Source organism: Ictalurus furcatus, chromosome 1 (assembly GCF_023375685.1).
Source record: "Ictalurus furcatus strain D&B chromosome 1, Billie_1.0, whole genome shotgun sequence".
In the NCBI taxonomy this organism is placed as follows: Eukaryota; Metazoa; Chordata; class Actinopteri; order Siluriformes; family Ictaluridae; genus Ictalurus; species Ictalurus furcatus.
In genome coordinates this window covers 14070029-14087661 of record NC_071255.1, presented here as the reverse complement: position 1 = coordinate 14087661, position 17633 = coordinate 14070029, and the positions used below count along the sequence as shown (strand labels likewise).

General features: G+C 38.9%; 1 protein-coding gene across 5 annotated transcripts in view; it reads left to right on the top strand.

The window, feature by feature from the left end:
* Nucleotides 1-17633, top strand: part of LOC128609104 (dynein axonemal heavy chain 11) — a 62088-nt gene that overhangs the window by 8384 nt on the left and 36071 nt on the right. Inside the window, exons 12-47 of one of the 5 annotated variants that reach the window (XM_053627491.1) lie at nucleotides 139-334; nucleotides 423-527; nucleotides 685-1080; nucleotides 1197-1529; nucleotides 1669-1926; nucleotides 2057-2226; nucleotides 2634-2856; nucleotides 3055-3171; nucleotides 3354-3440; nucleotides 3614-3772; nucleotides 3981-4082; nucleotides 4519-4677; nucleotides 4882-5004; nucleotides 5112-5234; nucleotides 5991-6215; nucleotides 7400-7491; nucleotides 7581-7707; nucleotides 8363-8515; nucleotides 8781-9014; nucleotides 10009-10209; nucleotides 10806-10937; nucleotides 11797-11957; nucleotides 12090-12246; nucleotides 12355-12500; nucleotides 12584-12700; nucleotides 12823-12961; nucleotides 13104-13196; nucleotides 13323-13517; nucleotides 14706-14783; nucleotides 14914-15046; nucleotides 15140-15267; nucleotides 15406-15554; nucleotides 15673-15823; nucleotides 16161-16292; nucleotides 16468-16641; nucleotides 17337-17541. In XM_053627491.1, coding sequence (XP_053483466.1) covers nucleotides 139-334; nucleotides 423-527; nucleotides 685-1080; nucleotides 1197-1529; nucleotides 1669-1926; nucleotides 2057-2226; nucleotides 2634-2856; nucleotides 3055-3171; nucleotides 3354-3440; nucleotides 3614-3772; nucleotides 3981-4082; nucleotides 4519-4677; nucleotides 4882-5004; nucleotides 5112-5234; nucleotides 5991-6215; nucleotides 7400-7491; nucleotides 7581-7707; nucleotides 8363-8515; nucleotides 8781-9014; nucleotides 10009-10209; nucleotides 10806-10937; nucleotides 11797-11957; nucleotides 12090-12246; nucleotides 12355-12500; nucleotides 12584-12700; nucleotides 12823-12961; nucleotides 13104-13196; nucleotides 13323-13517; nucleotides 14706-14783; nucleotides 14914-15046; nucleotides 15140-15267; nucleotides 15406-15554; nucleotides 15673-15823; nucleotides 16161-16292; nucleotides 16468-16641; nucleotides 17337-17541 — 5873 coding nt within the window. Of the gene's footprint in view, nucleotides 1-138; nucleotides 335-422; nucleotides 528-684; nucleotides 1081-1196; nucleotides 1530-1668; nucleotides 1927-2056; nucleotides 2227-2633; nucleotides 2857-3054; nucleotides 3172-3353; nucleotides 3441-3613; nucleotides 3773-3980; nucleotides 4083-4518; nucleotides 4678-4881; nucleotides 5005-5111; nucleotides 5235-5990; nucleotides 6216-7399; nucleotides 7492-7580; nucleotides 7708-8362; nucleotides 8516-8780; nucleotides 9015-10008; nucleotides 10210-10805; nucleotides 10938-11796; nucleotides 11958-12089; nucleotides 12247-12354; nucleotides 12501-12583; nucleotides 12701-12822; nucleotides 12962-13103; nucleotides 13197-13322; nucleotides 13518-14705; nucleotides 14784-14913; nucleotides 15268-15405; nucleotides 15555-15672; nucleotides 15824-16160; nucleotides 16293-16467; nucleotides 16642-17336; nucleotides 17542-17633 lie in introns of all 5 variants that reach the window. The other 4 variants (XM_053627525.1, XM_053627517.1, XM_053627508.1 and 1 more) reach the window with 4 other exon arrangements.

Sequence of the window (17633 nt, the reverse complement as noted above, 5' to 3'; positions counted from 1 at the left end):
AATCACAACATTTGCTTGTTGTTAAGTTAAGTTACTGTTAGGGTTAGGGTTAGGGTTAGGTAACCCTAACCCTAACCCTTAAGTTATTGTATAAATTTTAATGATTAATGAAGGAATGCTGCTTCACTTACCTTCTAGGACTATGGAAGAAGCAGACATGAAGTTCTTATATCATAAATACATGGAGATGTCCTCCCTGCTGGATGAGTATGAAAAAGAGGTGTACTCAGATTGGTGCAGTAATGTAGAACAGGTCTGCCAGCTGAACCTTGACCAACCCCTAATCAGGAGAGATTTCATTTCTGGTTTCCTATCGGTGAACTTCAGTCAAGAGGTACAGCACATTATTATAGTTGACTATTTAAACAAACAAACAAACAAACAAATAAATGAATGAATGGATCCTATCTTGTTAACTTCAGCTGTTAGCTGTCCTGAGGGATGTCAGACATCTTCGGATGTTGGACCAGACCAGTATCCCTTGTGCTGCCTTAGAGGTGTATGAGAAGAGAGACATGTTTCTTACGGTTTGTGATGATTCTTATAACTTTGTAGAAAGTGACTCATTGTGGTTCTCTGTAGATATTGTCTTTGCTGTCTCTTACAGTATGTGGGACATTTCTAGGAAACTGTACTCAGTCAGTACTCAGTGAGACTTTTCCCTTCATTCCATTTCCTCTTTAGTGTATGAGTAGTTTGCAGTTACTAGTCCAGCTGTACAACAAGGTACGACAGATGGCTGTGGATGCAGAGATTTCCCTTATGAAAGCCGAGCTAGAGGCTATAGACAAGCAGCTGTATCGGGCTGAGACTGACCTGACATGGCAAGACCAAGGCTGCTTGAGCTATATCTGCCAGGTGAAAGACATGGTGTATAATATGGAGCGCAAGTTTCAAAAATCCAGAGACAATGTTGAGATGATTAAGGAGCTGATGAAGGGATGGAGCAAACAGCCAATCTTCTGCAGGAAGGATAGTAAGAAAGACACACTGCTGGTGCTGGAGGACAGAGCAGCTAGTGTCGCAAAGAAATACAGTAGCATCAGGAAAGATGGAGAGACCATACACAGTCTGTTACAGGTAGGAGTGTATTCATATGTGGGGCAATTTAATAGTGTATGCTACATTGTCCCTATATATTCATGTTTCCTCTACCTTGCCATTTATGCATAGAATATTTGTTTTATTTGCTACAGGAGAACAAAAACCTCTATACAGCAGATGATGATTCGGAAGCATGGAAAGAGTATGTGGAATATGTGGATGAAATGGTAGTGGAAGGCTTTTACAATGCCATCACTTACTCTTTAGAGTTCTTTGTTAACAACATGGAAGGATCAGTGAGACAGGCTCCACTGTTAGAGGCTCAGATGGTGCTTAGCGCGTCTGAGATAGCTTTCAGACCCTCTCTGGACATCGGTGCAGGAGATGGCCTTTATGAGTTAGTCGAGGGACTGTTACAGGACATTTTCCAAATGCCCACCCAAATCAAAAGGGTGGCACCTCATCTGGGTGTCAAAGACTATCAGGTGAATGTTAGTTCTCTTTTATTTTTTTTAAAGAAAGATATGTTTTGGTTGTTCATGTTCATTTATGAAACAGCAGTGATTTAATGTCATAGTAGCGTGAATTTTTAAATGAATGAATGTCTCTAATATTATTTTGCAGTGTGATATGGATGATATGCTGGACCTCTTAGACCTACGACAGGAAGTGATGGAGAGAGTGAAAGATGTGATCATGAGAGTCTCCCAATATCAGATCTCATTTGAAAACTACACACACCTGTGGCTGGATGATCGTAGTGAGTTTCTCAAACAGTTTCTCCTGTATGGTCAGGCTCTGACAACAGAATATGTGGAAGCATATGAGGAGGCTGTAGATTTACCAGAGAATCCACCCACAACTGACAAGTTCAAAGAGCAGGTAAAACTTCATATTTTTCATACTTTTCTTAACAGACATAAAGACAAATGCTGGTTTATTTTGCTTTTCGTAACAGATTGAAATGTTAGGACATATATTATCTAAATATATATATTGTTCTCCTACACAGATTGACCGTTATGAAGATCTGTATGTACAAGTGAGCAAGCTAGAGGACTCGCGAGTATTTGACGGCTGGTTTAGGGTGGATATCCGCCCGTTTAAGATGAGTCTTTTAAACACAATTAAAAAATGGAGCTGGATGTTCAAGGAGCACCTCATATCATACGTGACAGAAAAGTGAGAAGAAACCTAACTGTGTTTTCGTCAAAAGTGGATACATAGTACAATTTCAAATATAAAGCTCAAGTACTTTAAAGGGTTCTCAAGTCTGCAATCTGCAGTAGTTTCAACATACACTCTAAAAATTGGTTATTTCCTCAAGAGAGGTGCAACAGAAAAGGCATATGCTACATATATCTTGACTTGTAGATATTGACTAAATTATTTATTTCTCTAACTGTTAACATTCTCTTTACCTTGCCAAAATGGATTGCTGTTGTTTTAACCTTTAAGGGTCCTCTCTGAGAGACAAACCAAAGAACCCTTTAAAATTGTACATTTGTCCTTTTTTTCTATGAGTGATATTAATCTCACACTTTTCTGACATGCTTATCTTTATTTGCTGGTTGGTGATTTCTCTCCAGTATTTCAGACCTTGAGGAGTTTATCCTCAGGGTTGACTCGGGAGTAAGAGAGCCGGTGAAGAGTGGAGACTACCAGGCCCTAGTGCAGGTGATGGGCTGCCTGCTGGCTGTCAGATCCAGACAGCCCAGTACAGACCAAATGTTTGAGCCACTCACAGCTGTGGTCAGCCTGCTGCAGCAGTATGGAGAAACACTCCCTGACCATATCTACACTCAGTTAGAGGTAGCAATCTTCATATACCTATGATATTTCTGATATAATATTACAATGGTTTTGGGTTTATTCCCAGAACCAGATTAGATCCATTTTTTTCTGGTATTCTGGAGCCTTTGGTTCACAATACAGTGATTAGATTTATTCAGATTTGTGTAGTAGATCTTGAAATATTTTTTATTGATTGATTTTCTTTTCTTTGTTAAGGAGATACCTGAGAGATGGAATAGCATTAAGAAGCTGGCCTGGTTGGTGAAGCACGAGGTTGCTCCTCTGCAGAATGCAGAGGTGGTAGTCATACGCAAGAAATATGGAGCCTTTGAGGTCTTGGGGCCTTTTTTTTTATTCTTAACTATGATTAGAGTGACAGAATAAACAGAATGTCTATTAAAAAATTAAAGCATATTCCATTTATTATTTTAATTATTTTCTGTGCAAATGATAGATGATTAAAACATTTTTTTCAGTCTCTCTTACTTCTTGCTGATTTATATCACTCCCGGCAGATAAAGCTGCGCCAGTTTGAGGAGAAGTTTAGAATGGAAGCCCCTCTTCACTGCAACACAGAGAGTCCTTACACTCAGCTAGATAATGTACTGCATTTCCTGTTTTTAGTTTACTTATAATATATATATATATATATATATATATATATATATATATATATATATATATATATATATAATATATATATTAATCATCTTTATTCCACTAATACTTCCTTTACACATTGACTTTGAGTTGCCTTTGTGTCTTGGTTCCTCAGTGGCACAGCGAGGTGGTAAGACTAGAGCAGGAGGCGGCGACGCTGCAAGAGTCCTGCAAGCTGTTTGAAGTGAGCAGCCCAGATTTCAGGCAGCTAAGGCTCTGTCAGAGACAGATCTTTATCTTAAAGCAGCTCTGGGACCTGCTCCTGTGTGCTCAGGTTATTCAATCACATTAATTTCAGCTGTGTTATCAGTAATAATCCATAGCTGTGACTTCATTCTTTAGATACAGAATTGTGCACAAAATTGCCTATAGTTTCTGCGGATGTATATTGTTATTGGATATTGTGCTTGTTGTATGAATTTGTACCCTGTGGTGTAATATGTCTACACTGAGCATCCTTATAATATTATCTTTCTCTGCAGAGTATTATAGACGTCTGGAAGGAGACACACTGGAGAGAAATTAACATGGAACAGATGGATGCAGAACTGAAGAGGTTTGCAAAAGTGAGAGATTCTGCTTGGGTATTTTTCCATTTGCATTCATAATCAGCAATAATCTGTATTGTATTAGACAGACTGTGCAGCTGGCCTTGCAGAAAATAAGATCAAATACATTTTACTAATCCTCAAAGGTAAATTCATTTGTTCCATCACTGTAGTGTGTATTGTGTAATGTGCAATATATATTTTATATATATGGGCTAGTCTGAAAATGTTAAATTCAGATGGATTTTGTTTGGATAGTGTCTTAAATATGCTTTTCTCCGTCTTGGTTCTGGAGTATGGGAGCTCTGTGAATTCAAACTCAGGTCAGCAGGAAATCTGAATCTGATGTGGTATATAAGGAGGGAAAAGACTAACCTATTAACCTATACAGAACAGCAAGTACTCTGTGATTGGGGGAATTCTTTTTGGAAGATTTTATTAATTTGATAACCAATGCGTTTTAATACTCCAGGAAATGCAGAGTCTTGATAAAGAAGCCCGGGGTTGGGATGTGTATGTTGGACTGGACCATGCACTGAAAGATTTGCTGACTGCGCTACGGGCCGTGACTCAGCTACAGAACTCTGCTATGAGAGAGCGACACTGGACACAGCTGGCTATGGCCATGAAAGTGAGAAATGGGTAGAAATGGGTGTATTAAAATACTAGCGGTATAATGTATTGTATACTGCACATTTAGTAGCTGTGGTTTACAAAACTGTCATTTGTAACCTGTTACTTGTAGTCACTGTAAACCAACAAATGAATTTGTACTGGATGCAAGTAAAATCTAGATTGTACCAAGATTCCGTCAGTTAAAAGAGTGTTTTTCCAGGTTGACTTTACCGTGACGGAGAAAACAACGCTTGCAGACTTACTGACTCTGCAGCTACACGTGTACGAAGATGAAGTTCAGAATACAGTCTCTAAAGCAGTGAAAGAGATGGCCATTGAAAAGGTTTCAGTTCTTTGGTTCAAGCATGCGAACAACATCCTCACTGCATGTCTGCTTCAGTAAAAGAGTTGTAGGGCAGAGTAATTTAATGTCTCTTTCTTCTCCATCAGGCGTTAAGTGAGATCAGTCAGACATGGTCCCTGATGGAGTTTACTTATGATAAGCACTTCCGTACCTCGACACCTGTGCTGAAGTGCGACGATGAACTCATTGAGAGACTGGAAGATCATCAGGTATCAAAGTCTACAAAGGATATTCATTTATAGTTATTACAACAGTGACCTATAGTTTTAGTGCAGGAATATCTTGATCATATTCACGTCATATATGCATCGAGATGCAGCATTGTATAAGCTCAGTGTTTAGACATTGAAGCTGAAATGAAATAAGACATCATTTACGTTATGGCTTGGCATATTTAACTAGCTTATCAGAAGCACTCTTAAGCGGTTGCTTGGGAAATGAGTATTGTGTTTAGCACTTTGTGTGCCTTCTCTGTTACACCGAGGCGAGGGTGGACAGATCTCCTATTGTCAACCGCCTTCATTCAAACATCTGATTTATGGTGTACAGACCATGCATTAGTGTCTTTATTCACAAGCGGCATGCGTAGGGGCCAGATCCAGCCAAGCACAATGCTGTTCACGATGAGTCAGCCGTATCTCAAGACTCCTTACTCCCACACAGCCTAAAAAATACAACAGGCCAAAGTTAACACTCGGCACCAGGTTGTGAGAAAATGGTTAAACCCAAAAGAAGCTATAGCATCTTGGATTGCTACTTTAGGCGTAAAAAGCATTCTTTTGGTTGTGGATCTGTGGAATGAATGTCAGCTTGATTATTTTTAATCAGGATATTCACATTTGAAAGAAGATGTACTGATGATCCTAGGCCACTCATCGAAATAATATATTATTCAGCATCAGGTACATCTGTACAGCACTGTGCACCATCCTGCTTAGTGTTTATGTAATTTTGTTCCCTCTCAGGTACAGTTGCAGGCCATGCTGCAGACTAAGCAGGTGAAGTTCTTCCACAGACAGGTGCGGGTTCTGCAGGGCCAGCTCACACAGGCTGACACAGTGCTACTCATCTGGTTGGAGGTGCAGAGGACATGGGCTTACCTGGAGAGCATCTTTATGGGCTCAGACGACATTCATCACCAGCTGCCTGAGGAGACACGGCGATTCCACACTATTGACACTGACTTTAAGGTGAATTCATGGGTTCTGCATTTTGCACAGAGTCTAAAGCATTCTAAAGATAAATGAGTTGCAGAGAGCGTTTCTAACTTCCAAAAGTTCACACTGAGATGTCATGTAAGCAGGGGTGGGAAAGTACAGAGAAATTATAAGTGAAAGAGTAGATAACGTATGAAAATTTTACTCCGTTGAAAGTGGATGTGTCCAGCCAAAAATGTACTTAAGTGAAAGTAAAAAAGTTGCTACTAGTAAAACGCTGCTAGTAAAAAGTTAATGTTTTAAAAGCTGGAATTAAGCAAGGTCATGTTTTTTTTATGTAAAAGCTAACTTTTATTTGTTATATGTGACTGTTAGTTGTAAGAAACTACACTATTTTAAACTAATATATATATATATATATATATATATATATATATATATATATATATATATATATATATATATATATATATATATAATATTTATTTATTTTTAAAGATGTAAATAGCCAATATTTACCTTATCTAGAATTCAACTTCCTGCCTAGCCTACATTAGCTACTGGATTCCATGCTAGTCTAAACTGGCATTAGCAAAGACAAAACATGCGAACTTTGTAAAATGTAGCCAGTTAACATTGGCAGATTAGCAAACTTAACATGTTGTTTCAAATTAGCTGGAATTCATGCCTTCTAGGGAGTCAAAGGAGACACCTAATTTTATATGACTCTTTTCTTACTTCATCATATTGAAACATTTTATTGAGGTAGAGTCAGTGGCGCTCATCATCGATTTCGACATTGCAGTCTGTTGGCTTACACATCTTCAAACACACACTGATAGCTGTAGCACACACTACATTGTGCAGCAACGGAAGGTTACTGTAGATGATGAAATGGCACACTTACTGATTTACTTGATTATATGGTTTAAACTGAAATGGCTGGATGAGAGAAGGAACAAAAAGTCCTTTGAGATTTGTAAGGAGTACTTTGAAGGAGTAAAAAGTAAGTTTTGTTTCATGAAAATGTAATTAAGTATTTTGTTTCAATAACAAAGTACAGTTACTCAACTAATTTCCACGTCTACATGTAAGGGAACAAAAATATGTTCTTTTTTGTTTCGGTATAATTTGTCTTTTAAAAAGTGTGCATAATGAAACTGTCAGTCTTTAGCAAGTGATTGCAAAGTATTTACTCCCATTTAATGTGTGATTAGGACCTAATGTTTAAAAGTGCTGAAACAAAGAACGTGATTGCTGCCACCAGCAAACCCCATCTTTTGGAGACACTTGAGGATTTGCAAATAAGGTTTGCCTCTGAAATGTTCTAGATCTTTCAAAATTTCAAAACAAGGTATGGGGATAAGACATCAGATGATGAGTTACTTTTTCCTCCAGACTTGCTGTGTGTGAGAAAGCACTAGCCAAATACCATGATAAGAAGAGAATAGCTTTTCCACGCTTCTACTTCATCTCTTCTGCTGACTTACTGGATATTCTCTCCAAAGGCAACCAGCCCAAAGAGGTACTGTTCTTGTAGAAGAACAAACATAACACACAGTTATTATAAGAATGCATCCAGGACATCATTCCAAATCCTTCCTCTGTTATTGAAATATGGGTTTCATGGACACATGTTATGGAGCGTTACCATAAGACAGCTTCAACAGTGAGTAGAGAGTGGTCCTGTATTGCATTTTGGCAGTGTCTGCCTGTAGCTTCGATTCAATTGTGTTGAGTATTTAAAAAAAAAATCAGTTTAAAGAGTTCTCCCTTTCTTCATGTGACCTTTATCTGTTTTGATTTAACTTTTTTGTTCATCACACTAATAATTAGAAGGGCATTATTTCTCACCAGAATGTGATTATGATCAAAGGAAGACATTTTTACACTTGGTTTGAATCTGACCCTGGTCAGCACTTTTTCTGAGCAGATCCTCCCACATACCTGCTAGCATTTACTTTCAGGCATTCAACCATATCAGGGTCAGAGTGCCTTGTCTTGCTCTCATTGTGCATTGATTATAATTAGAAGTACCAGTACATTTGTAATTCCATCATTATGCATGCATCATTATATCCTTTCTTTGTCTACTTTCGCTCTTGCACTACATGTATTACTGTAAGCAATATCTCTTGATCTGCTAAATATGAGTCACTGAGCTGTATTATTTTGCTCAGGTCACCCATCATCTGGCTAAGCTGTTTGACAGTATTGCTGACCTGCAGTTCTGTCAGGACGAGCACAGGATGAAGGACATGGTGGCTACAGGGATGTTCAGCAGAGAGAAAGAATATATGCCTTTTCATTCGCAGTGTGACTGTGTGGGTCCGGTAAGTCCTGTTATCACCATGGAGATGTGAAGTCATGTTTCAATGTGTGAGTTAAAGATGTTTTTTTGCTCTTTGTAGAGACAAGGGTTAATTGTGCTGGGTTAATTTTTGTTGGTATTTTTTTTTTTCTTATTTGCTGTTTCATTTTTGTTTTCATTATTATCCCCTAAGATTTCAGATATTTGATGTCTTTTTCTATCAGTGGTATTGTTATAATCAAAACGTTAAGGTGATATTCAGCTACCATTGTAACATGCTTCGACAGGTCGAGCTGTGGCTGACCAAGCTTGAGGAGACAATGAGAGAAGCAGTGAGGAGGCACATAGCCGAGGCCGTAGCTCAGTATGAGGAGCGGCTGTGGGAGCAGTGGGTCCTGGAGCACCCGGCTCAGGTCGCTCTCATTGCCTCTCAGATCTGGTGGGCTACTGACGTAGGCCTTGCTTTTCAACGTCTGCTGGACGGCTTTGACACAGCACTGAGAGACTACAGCAAGAAACAGGTGATCTGATCAGGTTTAGGTTGTTTAATGAAACGTTTGAAATTGCTTGTGCCTTGAGCAACATGGTAGCTACAGTTTTGCATGAAAGTTTGTGAACCCTTTTCTCACATGAACTGTGAGAAAACTCACCAACATCCCAGAGTTGAAGCTGTTCTGTACTGAGGAATGGGCTAAAATTCCTCCAAGCCAAAAGGTCAATAGTTACCGGAAATGTTTAGTTGCACTTATTGCTGCACAAGGGGGTCACACCAGATACTGAAAGCTAAGGTTCACATACTTTTGTCACTCACAGCTATGTAATGTTGGATCATTTTCCAAGTTTAATATTTTTGTCTTGTTTGTTTAATTGGGTTCTCTTTATCTACTTTTATGACTTTCATGAAGATCTGATTAAGTTTTAGGTCATATTTATGCAAAAATATCAATAAATTCACAAACTTTCAAGCACCACTGTAATATGTATGTTCAATTTCAATTTAATATTCAGTTTTATTTGTGTCACATTTTTAACTATGGACATTGTCACAATGCAGCTTTACAGAAATCCACATTTAGATTTACATTACATACTGTAACCTGCATTATAGCATATAGCAGTACAAGTAAAATAAAATATGTGAAATGAGTATACTGTAAATAAGAGTACTGGGATATGCACAGGACAGTCTTTATGATTTCAGCAGATGATTCCCAAGTTTAGAAAGCTCCAAGCGAAAGAATATAGCCTTTAGTATCTACAGTATGTAGTTCATTTACTGATTTTGTCCAACATTTTCTTAATTTAGATTCCTAATTTGATGATTAATGTTAATTAGTCACAGTAATGTAGATCTGTACACATACCTACACCTCCATTTGCATTTGGTAGACAATCGGCCAAACCAGGTGGCTTAATACCAGCCAGAAATGTAGTTCTTCTAAATGGTACTGTTACCAAGCCATAATCTCATATGACTCTTTTATTTTCCCCTGTCCCTCATATCTTTTGCAACAGTGCCACTTCCAAGTTAGAGATAGAGCTGTTGCAAGGATGGGGGAGTTGATGGAGCGTCTGCAAGCTGCAAAATGCTTTCTCATCCTCTCTGTGATGAAGTGTGTAATGCTGAGCAATGTAAGCTGTAGTAAAGCAATGAGGCAAGGCTGTCCACACTGTCTCTGCAGTGTCAGGAGCTGTTTGTCTGTAGCAGCATGTAAGGTTAGCATGTCCTTGCCCAGCACAGCTTGCATAATCTAGCTCTTTTCCTTCAGGCCTTTGATTGGAGTCACTGTCAGACATCATAGTGATAAATGCAGCCCAAGCTGAACTGCTTTTACATCAAATATACAGGGGCTGGGGGTTGGAGATTACATCTCATTTGCCTGTAACACAGATCCACAGTGTAGCCCCATAAACCCCCCCCCCCCCCCACACACACACACACATACACACAAACATACACACATATATACTTACACATTTATGTGTCTAAATGTCTCTCTACACAAACTCAGATAAATTCCTCCACAAACATGCACCAACACATACACACAGTAACCCCATGTTGATAAATGAGCTCCCTGCTCATTTGGCCTCCTGACTGGAATATATGACCTTGCGCCATAAATGTGGAGGGATTTCTCTGATGAGTATGTGACCCTGAGTGCCTGCCGTTGCTGTTATTACTGTCCGCTTCTCTCTGGCATGTAAATTGATATAATTACTGTAAGCACAGGCCACAAAGCTCACTGTATGCTCACACAACCCATTACTGTGCCCTCATAATCTCTGAAATATCTGCCCCACTTCTTCAGATTGCTCAACTAAACTCTCTGATAAACATGCTGTTGGGAGAGCTGAGTCCAGGGGACAGACAGAAGATCATGACTCTATGCACCGTCGAAGTCCATGCCAGAGATGTAGTATTCAAACTTATCACACAGAAGGTTTGGTCATGTTTACAATGGGTCAGTTGTAATGTTGAAGCAGTGTGTATTTGTCAAGTAATATATTTAGATTTGTGTTGGTTTATGGTATATGTTATAGAATCAGCTCCAGAAGTAAACTTTAAATTAACTTTAAATAAACTTTAATTGAAGAACATTTATTCTAATAAAATTAGTCACTATTAATCACTATTATTCAAAACATTTAAATAAGGCAGTTAAATAAGGAAACCTAATTCTTTGTGGAATTTATTACCTGGTCACTCTTATGTTCTAATGCAACTCTAAATGATTTATTATTAAAGACAAGTACACTTGCAGGGTAAACCTGTTAAGCCTACAGATTAAATACTCATAGACAGTGCTAGAATTAACTGTAAAACATAAATATGTGGTGTAATACACGAGCCTAAAGTAAAGAATGACATCATTTCTAACATTTATTCACTAAACATTTCTCAATTCACTTATACATATTCCTTGTTTAGATTGTAAAACATAGAGTGTTTAAAATGTGGTCATTTAAACAAAAAAGTGCAAATATGGGGTGTTCAAAAACTTTTGAATTGCAGTTTAAAATAGTACCTAAAATATGATGATATGTAAACAGATCTAATAATCAAAGTAGGAATCAGAATAGGATCAATTATCGGTCAGATTCACTACATGACCATCACACCCATATGTGGGCCTTCTCCAAACTGGAATGGGATGTTTAGAAAACACATATGCGTGTGATGGTCAGGTGTCCACAAACCTTTGGCCATATAGTGTAGTTTTACAAGGAGAATGAGCATTTTTACAAGCTGTGTGAGCAGATTTTGGCTATGACTTAAGCATTGTCCTCCATTTTGTTCAGGTGAACAGTGCCAATTCTTTTGCCTGGCTTTCTCAGCTGCGTCACTACTGGGATGAAGAACAGAAGCACTGCTTTGCCGACATCTGTGATGCTCGGTTCCTATACTCCTATGAGTACCTGGGCAATACACCACGCCTGGTCATTACCCCTCTCACAGACAGGTACTGCTGCTTCTGGACATCCCTTAGCCAGTAGTGCTTAGCTACATGACTAATAATGTTTAATGTGAATGTCCCAAATTAGTCACAAGCATTGTGCTATTCATTGAGTAGTGATGCTATGTTCGTACACAGGTGCTATGTGACCTTAACCCAGTCCCTGCACCTGATGATGAGTGGAGCTCCAGCTGGCCCTGCTGGCACAGGCAAGACTGAAACCACTAAAGACCTGGGCAGGGCCCTCGGTGTGATGGTGTACGTCTTTAACTGCTCAGAACAGATGGACTACAAGGTAATGGCACTGTTAGCTGTTACACAAATAACTGCTCTATTGAAATGGTTCAGTATTGTGTCTGTCGTTCGCCCATGAAATACGGTTCTGATCTGACAAGTGTTTCAGTCCATAGGAAATATCTTTAAAGGATTGTCTCAGACTGGCACATGGGGCTGCTTTGATGAATTTAACCGCATCGCTGTCGAGGTGCTATCGGTAGTGGCAGTGCAAGTGAAGACTATACAAGATGCCATTCGTCACAAGAGGAAGAGGTAGGAGGCTGCAGGCAGTTGATCATGTTTCAGTCAATCATATACTCAGATACAGTGGTAAAATGATAGATACTGTTTTGAAGGTTTTTCTTCTTAGATGAGGAGATGAGCTTGAAGCCCACAGTTGGGATTTTTATTACCATGAACCCAGACTATGCTGGACGAACTGAGCTACCTGAGAACCTCAAAGCACTCTTCAGGTACAACAATATCCTCAGATATAAACACACAAATAAAATGAGATATTTTAGTGATATCATTTTTATTCGCAAATGACTTTTTCCTGAGAACTGGCTTCTGTGAATGCTAAATGGGTCTGCAGGCCGTGTGCCATGGTGGTGCCGGATTTGGAACTGATCTGTGAGATTATGCTGATGGCTGAGGGCTTTCTGCATGCAAGGCTCCTTGGCAGAAAGTTCATCACCCTATATAACCTCTGCAAGGAGCTGCTCTCCAAACAGGTACACTGAAATGCATATTGTGTTAGTGAATGCCAATAAGTACATACAGTAAATGATAAATAATCTAAATGTTAACATGAGCAACACTGTTGTATAGTCACAATGAAAGTAAACACGATTTACTGACGATTTAATTACACAGAACCATTATGACTGGGGCTTGCGTGCTATCAAGTCTGTCCTGGTGGTTGCTGGTGCTCTTAAAAGGGAGGATAAGGCCAAACCAGAGGATCAGGTAATGTGCCTCTAAAAAATGTAGTACTTTTCTTAATTAAAAAATAAGTAAAATGATGAAATCATTTTTGATTTGATTGTAATTGATAAGCTTGTACATTGACACATGGTCCTTCTACATGAGCAGGTATTAATGCGTGCTCTGCGTGATTTCAACATGCCTAAAATCGTCACCGAAGATATCCCAGTGTTCCTGGGTCTAGTTAGCGACCTGTTTCCTGGTGTTGAGGTGCAGAGGCGAACTGATTGTGATTTTGAGCACCTGGTTCGGCAGAGTGCCCTGGAGCTCAAACTCCAACCAGAGGATCCCTTCATCCTCAAGGTTAAACTTGCATACATTTTATAGTAATTCTGGGAAATATTTCAAATTGTCATTCAGTTGTAAAGGGCCTTTCACAGAGCGCGATTAAGTTACGCGAATGTTTGACGCGATGACGCTGTTGAAAATTATAGAACAATAAAACAATAGATCCCTGTCGCTCAGCAATGAAACCGGCCATCCAATTAGATATGAGCTTTAGATCACGTGTTTGGAGCCACTGCTGTTGCAGAAAAGGGGTGAGATTGGTGACACTATAGCACAGAAAGCTGTTTTCGAAAGTATTCTGAAAGAGAGAAGAGAATGGATATTAAGATTTTGTTATCATTTGCCAAGCTTCCATCCACTTTTTTGCACATTTCTGTTAGACAAAGTGAAAGTGCATAAAAAAAGTTGTTTGCTGTCTCCTGCCTGTTTCCATCCAATTGGCCTTTTACCGATAAAATGGTGCGCGCATTAAAAAGTGCTGTTTTCTTATGTCACTTGGCTCAGCGCGTGCTCTCTCTCTCTCTCTCTCACACACACACACACACACTCACACACAAGTGCGTGTACCATGGAGATGTAAAAATCTAAACAAATAAATATACCATTTCGCAAACAAACACAGTCTGCTTTGCAAAGGAAAGCTCGACTCTCAAACAAACAGAAAGCGTTTTTCTCACAAATGTGTAGGCTTGATTTTCTCACAAATGTGTAGGCTTGATTTTCTCGCAAATGTGTAGGCTTGATTTTCTCACAAATGCAGCTAAGCAACTTCCTCTTCCAAGTAAATTAAATCCTGAAATAACGTCTGCAATTAACACAAACGCAAGATATTTTCACATTTTATTCTATGACAGTAATGAGTTTATGTGCCAATTATCCCAATTTCGAACCTCAAATGCCCCAAGAGGAAATTTTTCTTGGATGTCTCTTATTGATAGGTTAAAAAAAAACTTGGTTGTTGCTATATCAATATTGAATACCAAATAAATTTTAGGAGGTTCATTTAGCATGAATTAGCTAAAGGCAATAAATCGTTTCGCGTTTGGCGTGAAAGCACCTTTTGATGTGATTTATCGTGTCGCGCTCAGTGTGAAAGGACCTTAAGGAAGTGAACAGTTTAATACCAATGAGATATTGTAAATGTCCTTCAGATTAGCCTTTGTATGTGTCCTTCATGGACAAACTCATTGAAACTCGTTGTAGGTAGTTCAGCTTGAAGAACTTATGAATGTCCGTCACTCTGTATTTGTGGTGGGAAATGCTGGTACAGGGAAGAGTCAGGTAAGTGTGTTGCTTATTAAAGCTTTTTCTCCTTACATTGTATTTTTTTTTTTTTTAGATTAGGTCACTTGCACTAAAGATTATGTATCAAAGCTGTTTAATAAAAATCCATATCCCTGTTCTCTGACAGATCCTAAGAACACTCTATAAAACTTACGTCAACATGAAAAAGAAACCTGTGTGGAATGATCTGAACCCCAAGGCAATAAATAGAGACGAACTTTTTGGTTTCATCCATCCAGGAACTCGAGAATGGAAAGATGGTACAGATATTTGTGTTATAGGTTTTCCTTTTATATTACAGTTTGTATTTTATGATGTAGCTGTGATTGATGGTGAACTGTTTCATGTGGCAGGCTTATTGTCATGCTTAATGCGTGAACAGGCCAATAACTCTCATTCTGGTCCTAAGTGGATTATTCTGGATGGAGATGTAGACCCCATGTGGATTGAGTCTCTCAACACCGTCATGGATGACAATAAGGTCTCCCTTTATTTTCTGAATGTCTTTCTAATAGATTTGTTTGTTCTTTGTGCATAACTGTAAATAATAATTACAGAAAAAAATTGAATAACCAAGAATTTATAACATTGTGAAAGTTTTGCTTTCTCTTCTGTCCAGGTACTGACTTTGGCCAGTAATGAGAGGATACCACTGACCTCCTCAATGAGACTGGTGTTTGAGATCAGCCACCTGAGGAACGCAACACCTGCCACTGTGTCTCGTGCTGGCATCCTATACGTCAACCCACAAGATCTCAGCTGGAACCTGTGAGTCATTTCAATGCTCGATTTCTTCATTATTCTAATAATTATCTGTATTAAAATAATTAGTATATTGAAATGTACATGATTATTATAGCATGATTATAACCTATACTTTTTGTAGTTATGTAACCAGTTGGATTGACAGAAGGAAACACCAGACTGAGAAAGCTCACCTTACCATCCTATTTGACAAATATGTCTCCCGCTGCATAGAGCAAATGAGAAGCTCATTTAAGACCATCATCCCAATTCCAGAAAACAGCATGGTACAGGTAGAAAACACAACCATTTACACTCACCGTCCATGTAATTAGGAACACTCGTACACAGGATCATTTGTGGAATTATCTAGTCATCCAGTCAGTTAGCTGCAGTGCAGCGCATACAATCATGATGATGAGGTGGACACAGGCTTCTCGAAACTGGACAGATGACCATAGCCTCAGATTCCTGTTCCTAATTACACAAATGAGTAGGTGTACAGGTGTTCAGGTAGACAATGAGTGTATACTCAATACATACTCAAAACAAGTAGGCACCAGTATTAATATCAGTCGTTTAAATGTAGTTCCTATAGTTTGTTCTTTTCTGTTTCTTTTTTCCATTCAGACTCTGTGCTTGTTGCTGGACTGTTTGCTCACCTCTGAGAATGTACCAACCGACTCGCCCCGTGAAGTATACGAGACCTACTTTGTGTTTGCCTGCATCTGGGCTTTTGGTGGTGCTACATATCAAGATCAGGTACAGCTGTTACCATTTCTATGAAATTATATGTTATAACTGTTATATGTGTTGTGATCAGTCTGAGCAAAATGTGTAAAACTTCAGTGTTTTGAATCACATAATGTATATCAAGTATGTAAGGTATAAACTTATATACATATAAAGTTCCAAGCCAAGTCATATTTCTTTGCAGCTGCGTGACTACAGAGCTGAGTTCAGTCAGTGGTGGACTAAAGAGATGAGAAGCATTAAGTTACCGGCACATGGTTCAGTGTTTGATTACTACCTGGACCCCCAGACCAGACGTTTCTCACCATGGACTGACAAAATACAATCTTTTCACATGGAACCAGACAAACCATTGCAGGTCATTGGAGTGATATCATATGGCACAAAAAGTTCTTTGGAGTTCAACAAAAGTTTTTTCTTTCTTTCAGAAAGTCTTTTTTTTTTTTAATTCCTGAATAGCATGCTTTGAATAGTTTTCTTTGTCTACCAGCTTGACTCTTTGCTGAGAAAATTCACACCCCGCAGCAAGCAGTTTTAATTTCACACAATAACAGGCTAATTTAGAGTACTTAGCACATTAGAGAGGGTCAGTGAGCAAAGTGAAAGAAAACAGCAGTCCTAGCTGTGAGGTTAGTCTGCTGTCAAATACAACAACTCAGTATTGGTCTGATTACCAAACCACCAAACTATGTCACAGAGAGTACTCTCTCTCTCTCTCTCTCTCTCTCTCTCTCTCTCTCTCTCTCTCTCTCTCTCTCTCTCTCTCTCTCTCTCTTTCTCTGTCTCTCTCTCTCACCAGCTCTCTGTATCTGATCTTTTTTATTCTGAATTGATCCTGATAGAATAATTGATTAGACAAACTACAGATTATTGTTGCGTCTTTTAAATGCCCATGTTTGATGATAAGTGAAATGGAGATAGTTATTTAACAAAATTCAATTGTAAAATGTTACAGTAATTTTAACTAATTAACAACAACCCAAGATCCTCTACAATGATATATATGCTTACTGTTTTAGTTAATCTGTGCCATGATTTGTATATTGAGTACAGGCAGTGATGGTCCCTACAGCAGAGACAGTGCGGTTACAGTACTTCATGCGCTTGTTACTGGAAAGTGCTCAGCCTCTGATGCTGGTTGGGGGAGTGGGCACAGGAAAAACAGCTATAGTCAAAGACTTGTTGGCCACACTACCAGAAACCTTTATATCTGCCAGTGTGCCTCTTCATCACTACAGCACATCCTCTACACTGCAGAGTGAGTCCTGTCTTTCCTCTTCAGGGCACTTTAAGCCTTCTTTAAACGGGTAGTGCAATGTCTCCTGTTGGCCCATAATAGAAATTTCCATT